Raw genomic sequence first — 8,590 nt, forward strand, 5'->3', positions numbered from 1 at the left:
CACCCAAAGGCACAAAGGGACGCGGGAGGGGAAGAAAAAGTAAGAAATATGAAATGAAATATGAAAATAATAATAGTTATTAATTGTCCTCTATCCTTTACACCCCATGTGAAAAGGTGGAGGAGGCCGAAGAAAGCAAGAATCAACAGAACAAGAAGACGAAGTAGACGAATCCAATGACACTTCACTAAATCCACCTCCGAAGACAAGGCCCAAGTAGAACAAATGATAAAACAGAAGAACCTTCAGAAGAAACCGCAAAAACTGATGAAACTGATAAATCCGAATCAAGTAATCAACCTGAAGAGGAACAAAAAGCAGTCGTTGAAAATTCAGCAGAAGAAAAATCAACAGACGATGCTGCTGCTGATAAAAAAGAACCAGAAGAGACAAAATGGAAGTTGTCGAACAAGACGGTACCGACAGTATAGAAGACAAAACGGAGGAGGCTACTACTAAAAATGAGGTTCAACAAATGATACAACTACAAATGATGTTGTAGTAGAGAATAATGTGCAAGAGCATGTCGAACCAGTAGTAGTGGCACCGGCTGTTTAAAAAGCTTTAGATAATGTGAGCTAGGTTTTGTTTTTAGTTGTACTTATTGTTTCGGCTTTTGCATGGCTAATAGATGAATAAATATTAATTTTATATAGGTCAATTTTTTTTTAATTATTTTATCGTATATTTATTTTCAGGACAAAGAAATGTTAACACAATGACTTGGAAGAAGTACCTAAAGTAATAGAGAATTGTACGGGGAAAGACAATTGTGAAAAATCACCAGAAAAGACTTCTGAAGGCAAGTGTTGCATTGTTTAGTATGACTAACAAGATTTTATCTGTTTTTTGTATAAATACTAATAAATATTTATGTATGTATGTTTGTTGTATGCATGTGGTAATAAATACATTTTATATATTGTTTCTAAATGCCAGAAAATTAGATTTTTTTGTTTAGAGTTTGTATATATGTAATTGTATTAAACTAACAAACTTATATCTGGAGTAGCATTAATTCACTAGTGGGGTGTATGGCATTGTGCTTTAAGGCAAATTGCTGGAACTTCCGTACCGTAATTAAACATTTGAGGAATGAAAATATCAATAATTGTTTTGAATAATTTCAAATAGAGTATTTATTATAAATACATACTGTAAACTTATAAGTGAATGTTTACAAGAAACTTGTTCATTTTTTTTTTAATTTGATTTCATGATAATTTTTCAAAATTTAGTTTTTTTTTGAGAATGATGAAAAATTTCGAAAATTTGGGGTTTTTGTAACTTTCATTTTTTTTTTAAATTTGAAAAATTACAAATTTTTCTGTGAAAGCAATTTTTGCACACCATCTACTCAAGCAAAATGTTTTTTAAATTATTCGTTCTCTGAAAAACTAAATTACTATAACTTACCCTATGAGAAGAATATATCTTTCTTCCAAAGATTCAATTTAAAATTTCTCAAAAATTTACTTTTCCAGGAATTTACCTTAAAGCATGATGCCATACACCACTAGTTTATATATATATATATATATATATATATATATATATATATATATATATTAACCAGGAGAACCTCGGGTTTACTCTTTTGGGATTTTGATGAAACTTTCATGGTAATAGGGTTTATTGCCAAACTGAACACCGTAAAATATTATAGGCCTATGGGAAGCGGTTTGATTACAAAAATTAATTGAAAGTTTTCAACCTTGGATTCATGATAAGAGTTAAAACGACATTTCTTCTATTGTAATCAGAACAAAATACAAAATGTAATATACACCTTAATACTTCCAAATAAACCTTGATGAATTTTTATAATTTGAACCACTTTTCGTAAGCCTATAATATGATAATTTGAGCCTATAATATGATAATATGAATTCATGAGCTATATAACTAAGCAAAGTTTTATTAAAATACAAAGAAAAAAATTATAAAATATGACTATTTCAAAATTTGTATTTCTCTCAATGTTTTCTCAAAAACTGCTGAACAGATTTTAAATATTTTAAAGCCATTTGATAAAAACTCTATAAGAAATCTTTGTGCGACGATCAGCTGACCACTTTCTTTATAATTAGCAAAGTTATAAATTCAATTATAAATAATTGATTTTAGAAATCCATTTTCTTTTTTTTTTTCAATAGTTGTTTTCAATAGTACGGCCAGGAAATTTTTTTGTAATTAATTGTAATTAATTATTTTAATAAATCTTTGCATAGCTTATGATGTAATTGAAATTCTTAAATGATTATAGGCCTACGAAAAATTCTATAATAAATTACAAAAATTCATTGAAGATTAGATAAATAGGTTGTTGTTCTCTTGGCTTAAACGCGTGTTTTTTTTTTTTAAACCAGTTGGTTTCCAACCTTTTCGAATGACTACCCTCTGTAATTTTGAAAAAATAATGCAACCCCTTAATTTTTCTAACAATCTAATTTTATAAATACTCAATTGATCTTACAATTCATCTACCAGGCTACAAATTAATATAAAATATTATAGTCCAGTCATTTAAGCTTAAATTTTAAGCTGTAAGTCTGTAAATACTTGTATATTGACACCCTAAAAGTTGTCTCAAAACCTACATATGGTATTGACACCTACTATATGTAGGTTTTGAGACAACTTTAAGTGTCAATATACAAGTATTTACAGACTTACAGCTGGGAATCTCGAATTCCAACATTCTAGCTTATTATATTATATATTAATTTAAGCTTAAATGACTGGACTATTATGTTAAAATATACATAAAAATAATTATGCTCTAATAAAAAGAATGTTTGCGCGCCCCTTGATTTTTTTTTATAAATAATTAAATAAATTTAATTTAATAAATACTCAACTAATAATATCAGACTACAAATTAATATGCAATATTATGTGAAAATATGTATAAAAATTAATTATTTTTTGTTTATTTTTTAATATCTTTCCAAAAATGTTGGGTTATTTTTGATAATAATATTCTAGCAACACAATTTTTATTTGAAATCACTCAAACACTCCCCTTGCGCCCCACAGGTTGGAAACTACTGGTTTAAACTATTTGTGGAAAATAATTGACATGTTTGGAAAGTTTGTACCAAAATGAAAAATCTGCAATAGTTTCTTACATAATTATAACTTAATTTTTTCATTCATTTATTTACTAAATTTTTTTTTCCTCCAGTTTCAGAAGCGGTATCAAGGACAGAGCCAGTGGCGGCACAATAAGTAAAGACAATTCTAAGACAAGATCCCAGCAGTCCCCTTAAATGAGCCGACCTGATATCAAGCAGCTCATCTTTTACTTTTATTAGTTTTTAAACAATTGGACAAAATGTTTTATATATCATGCAATATTTAAATCATTATATTTTTTTATTTCTTAATGAATTATATGTTTGTATAAATAGTCTGCAATTAATTGATTATATATATATGTATATGAAGGGAGCACATATTTAATATATATCAAATCGACGGATGTGAGACTGTTTCGAGATTATTTTCAAAACTGAATTATTATTGGATATGGCAACAAATAGGTCTATAATTTATTATGTATGTAAGATTTTCTGAACGCGTATATATTATATAAAGGTGATATATGCAGTATGTACTATATATATATAGATATGTAAACAAATATGTACAAGAGTTTTTAGTTTTCAAAAACGAAAGGAAGTCATCGATATTAGTTCAAATTACTTATTGAAGCAAGATTTATTATTTAAATTTGTCAGTGGCTAAAGAAGAATACATTACATAGTCTTAATTTTGTAGGTCCGTAACTTTAATATTCCCCAAAATATAATATAATATAGTTCTAAAAAACAATTAGTTTTAACACATTGCAATTTCCAAATTGTGTAAAGCTACTTTGTCGAGTTATATGGATATATAAATACGTGTGTAACTGGATGATGTATTTACTTTATAAGAATTTTTAACATGTAAAATAAATTTGTGTTTTATCAACATTCTTTCTCCTTTCTTTTCTTTTGAAGTCTGATGGCCCACTGATCGATGTACATGTTCGGTTCCATTTTTTTGGGGGTTGTGATTATTCTGTCGACCCGGTAAGGGTCGATTATAAACAAGTCTGATCTGCATTCTATGGGCAATTCGAGTTGTGAGGTCTTTTTGGCAGTTGATGGCATGTTTGAGGCTTTTAGTTCGCTCTCGCAATATTTGCACCCGTCATATGCTGCCAACTGATATTGAACGATTAGAATATGTATATATATTCTATCATACACATTGTAGAAGGGAATGCAATACCGATGGAAAATTTCAATACCGGTATTTCGGTAATTTTTCATTTCAAAACCGGAATACCGGTAAATTACCGCTATTTTTTTTATCTTAAACAAACGTAAACAAAATTGAAAGTTACTAATACAAATAGAAAAAATGTATATACAACAACTACATTCAATTAAACAATAAAAACAATAAAATGAAACAATAAATTTATTTTTTTAAATAATAATTTAACAAAATTATATCCAATTTAATTAATTCATTATCACTATCGAATATATCGAGTACTTTTCACCAAAAACAAACTTATGAGTAAGAAAGACCAAAAACTCATAAAAGATCATATTACATTATTATAATAAACTGTATTGTCTGTATCCGATGTGTTAAATTAGCATAATCGTCAATATTTAAAAAAATAATTTTTCTACACTAATTTAAAATCCGATTCTTTGTCCAGATTTAAGTTAATATAATTGTTGAGTATTTTTATTCAAAACAATGTGATGCTTCTATAGTATTTTCAAACTTCGAAACATAATATTTTATAATTGTAATAAGAAGCAAAAATATTTAGTAATTATCATAATTATTATATATAAAGTTAGAAAAAACTAAAGGTTACGCAGGGGTAATCTGTATGATATAAAATATTTTGGCGCAAATATCAGTTAAAAAACGGTTACATTTTTACAAAAAGTGAAACAAACATCATTACCTATCAGTCCAATTATATTTATTATAACACGATATGAAGCCCTTTAGAAAGCAATAAATATTCAGTTTAATGACGAGTTGAGATAATATTTGACATTTGTTTATCTTATAGAATCACTTGAAGATATAGCTGTTTATGCGATTATATAAATTTAAAGGTAAATTTGTTCCGGAAAATTTAAACTTTAGGCTATTATGTATCAAAAAGCGCTTATGTAAAATTACCGGTATTTTTGGAATAAATACCGGTAAAAATACCGCCGAAAAATCGGGCGGTTTACCGGTAATTCGGTATACCGGTATTGCATTCCCTACAATGTAGTAATATAATTTTACGGGTGGAATTTATTGGTTGAAATAGAATTTGTCTGGGATTCTTAACTGTTTTCATTGGAAATATTTCCTTCTCGTTTTTCCTCTTAATTATTATTGTTTTTATACAGATTTATTGATATATTATAAAATTATATTTAATTAAATTTAATAATTCGGTTTATACTGACAATGAAATAAACCTACTCTTAAAATGTTTGTAAAGAATGTTATTTAATATCAGAAAAAAAAGTTGTGAGCATTTTTCAGTTATTGCAATCAATTTTTATTATTTTTGTTCATTTAAATTTTGGAACCATTTCTAGAATGATAAGTGCCCCAAGTTTTTTAGAACTACAACTTTTTATTAAATTATGAATTTAAACTTTTCAAAATTCGTTGACTTTGAACAGTCTTTAAAAAAATGCACTAAACCATGTTGGCAAATTAAACAACAATGGTTTATGGCGTATTTAATCAGGATTATAAAGTCGAGAATACTTGATAGTTTTATAATAAACTAGTAGTGTATGGTATCGTGCCTTAAGGCAAATTGTTGGAACTTCTTGTACCTTAAGGGGCACAACTAGTGTAACCGCCTAAAAAAAGGTGATTTTTGGAAATTTATATTAAAAAAAAAACTACTTTATCAATCATTTCAAAATTTTAGGAATATATTTATACATGTTTTAAGAATACATTGTAAAATTTTTGAAGAAAAAAATTAAATATTTTTTAAGTTATCGTCGATTTCCAACGGCGCGCCAAAAAAAAGGGCCTTCGCTGCTGCAGTAATTCCGGCCTTCTACGTGGATGAAATTTAAAAAAAAAATTCTCGCTAAACTAGATAATATTGTCTGTAAAATGAACTACGATGAAGAAAAAAAATAAAAAAATGACAAAATGGCGGCGTTTTTTTTTTAAAAAAAGTCGAATTTTACCTAAAATTTTGGTAGTTTTTAGACCGCCAAAATTCGATTTTTGATTCGATCCAAAAATCGATAGGTCATTTTACGGAGAACTATATATAGAACATGTAAAAAAAATTTGGTAGTGATGGGATCATTTGTTTTTGAGTAATAATCGCTGCAGCAAATTCGGAAAATGCTGTTTCGAGAAAAACGCGTTTAAAAATAAAATGATCGTTATACTATATACTATATATATATACTCATTAAATGGATGTGACTCAAAAACTATTTAAGATATCGATTTAAAATTTTCGTATGTTATTTTTAAAGGTATAACCTATCGAAATATGGAAAAATTGAAAATTCGATTTTTTAAAAATTTCACACTGGTTGTGCCCCTTAAAGGGTGAAAATAATTGAAGAAAAGAGCCATGTCTTGTGAATTAAAGGGTGAAATTATTGAAATATATGAGGATGAAAAGGATGTATCATTATAGATATGTACTCTCTGTTTAAACATAATGCGCTGGTAAAAAATATAACTACAATGAGAAACTTTAATTTTTGCAGGTAAATGAAAAGACTGTCCCAGAACTCAATAAAAATCCATAACGGGATGATAATATGAATCGTACCCGTCATGAAAAATATTAGAAATTTCTTTTCCAAGTAGTTTCAAAATTATGAGCTTTTAAGTCAAATTGTGAGCATTTTTCCGTTATTGCGTTATTGAAAATGGTATTTTTGGCATATCTTCACGTTTCAGAGGTTTCTGAACATTTTGGCATACCTCGGAAAAAATGGATGTGTGTATCTATGTATCACGTTTTCGGGCGCACGGATCAACCGATTTAAATGATTCAGAAAACATTCGACTCCTATTGATAGGGAGATGTGCTGATTAGTTTTTGGCAAAGGCAGATCCAGCCGTTTTGGAGATACCGAGCAAAGAGTGCAGAAAATAGAAATCGAGGTTTTGAGAGAACGGAGTATCCGATTTGAATGATCTAAAAAAAACATTCAATTTGTAATGATTGGGAGAAGAGGTGATTGGTTTTTGGCAAAGGTAGGTTCAGCCGTTTTGAAGATACCGAGGTAATTATCCAAAACGTTTCAGTTTTTAAGAGAACTAAGCATCCGAAATAATTGCTTTTGAAAAAAAAATATTTCAACTTTTTTGTTAAAAAATGAATAATAATTCTAGGAAAACAGTCAAATATAATGACACAATTGCACCAAGGTTAGTGTATTTTTAGGTAATTTTTTTTATTATGAAATTATCAATCATTTGACAATTTTAAAATCTTAATTAATCCACACTTTAGTACATTATTTTTAAAAGAGTCTCTCAATTTTGAAATTTTTGAAATCATAGTTTAATCAAATGTCTTAGTTCTCGAAAACTTGGGGCAATTGTGTCATTATTTTTGACTGTAGTCCTAGAAATATTAATCCGGTTACGGATCCAAAACTTAAATAAACAAAAATAATAACTAGTAGTGTATGCTGGAAACTTGCTGGAACTTCTCGTACCGTAACGAAATGTTTGAAGAATACATTGAATGTATTCAAATAGATTCACGATTTCGGCCCAAAGTTTAAATGAACAAAAATAATAAAATTAACCACAATAATCGAAGAAGGATCACATTTTTACCGAAGTTCTAGAGTGCACTTAAAAGCTCAATTTTTAAACTGCATGAAATAAATTTTGCTTTTTAATTTTTCATGATAGTTACAATCAATGCTCAGACAGCCAGTTTTGGTTTGTCGTTGAGTTCTGGGATACCCTGTGTATATAAGCGTGTAATTTCTTATAATATAATATATGGGGTGGCCCATTTAAGAATTGGAATTTATCGATAGCAACTTGCCTGTAGGCCACACTGTGCGGAATTCGAAGTTGCGATATATGGAAAAAGAACTAAGAATTTTGAGACTTTTCTAAAGATGTATAATACTTTATATGTTTTCTTTACAGAAATATCGAATCGTGAGGAGTGTTGCTCTAACCTAACTGCACTTTGCATTTTGACAAGTTAACATCTACACATATTGCTCGATACTATCTAAACCGTAAAAGATACGAAAAAACTTTGTTCGTACGAAAGATGCAGAATAAAATTATGAATAAAATGGTATATGAATGGTTAAGTGTGTTCATATAATTTTCTCGAGATTTTCCGATTTTCCTGAAATTTTTTGACAGCAACTCGCCTGTAGGCCACACCGTGCTGAATTCGAAGTTGCGATATATGGGAAAAAACTAAAAATATACAATTTTGAGACCTTTCTAACGATGTATAATACTTTATATGTTTTCTTTACAGAAATATCGAATCGTGAGGAGTGTTGCTCTAACCTAACTGCACTTTGCATTTTGACAA

The 8,590-nt window shown here is 28.4% G+C and overlaps 1 protein-coding gene across 1 annotated transcript in view; it reads left to right on the forward strand.

Moving 5' to 3' along the window:
* The window catches only part of LOC113367794 (asparagine synthetase domain-containing protein CG17486), an 11,629-nt gene extending 10,907 nt beyond the window's left edge, over window positions 1-722 (forward strand). Inside the window, exons 8-9 of the mRNA XM_026609374.1 lie at window positions 211-416; window positions 699-722. Of these exons, the coding sequence (XP_026465159.1) occupies window positions 211-416; window positions 699-722 (230 nt within the window). The remainder of the gene's footprint in view (window positions 1-210; window positions 417-698) is intronic.
* The last annotated feature ends 7,868 nt before the right edge of the window (window positions 723-8,590 follow it).

Source organism: Ctenocephalides felis, unplaced genomic scaffold, assembly GCF_003426905.1.
Source record: "Ctenocephalides felis isolate EL2017-DRISC unplaced genomic scaffold, ASM342690v1 CF-g0.4_SCAFFOLD_01170, whole genome shotgun sequence".
Classification (NCBI taxonomy): domain Eukaryota; kingdom Metazoa; phylum Arthropoda; class Insecta; order Siphonaptera; family Pulicidae; genus Ctenocephalides; species Ctenocephalides felis.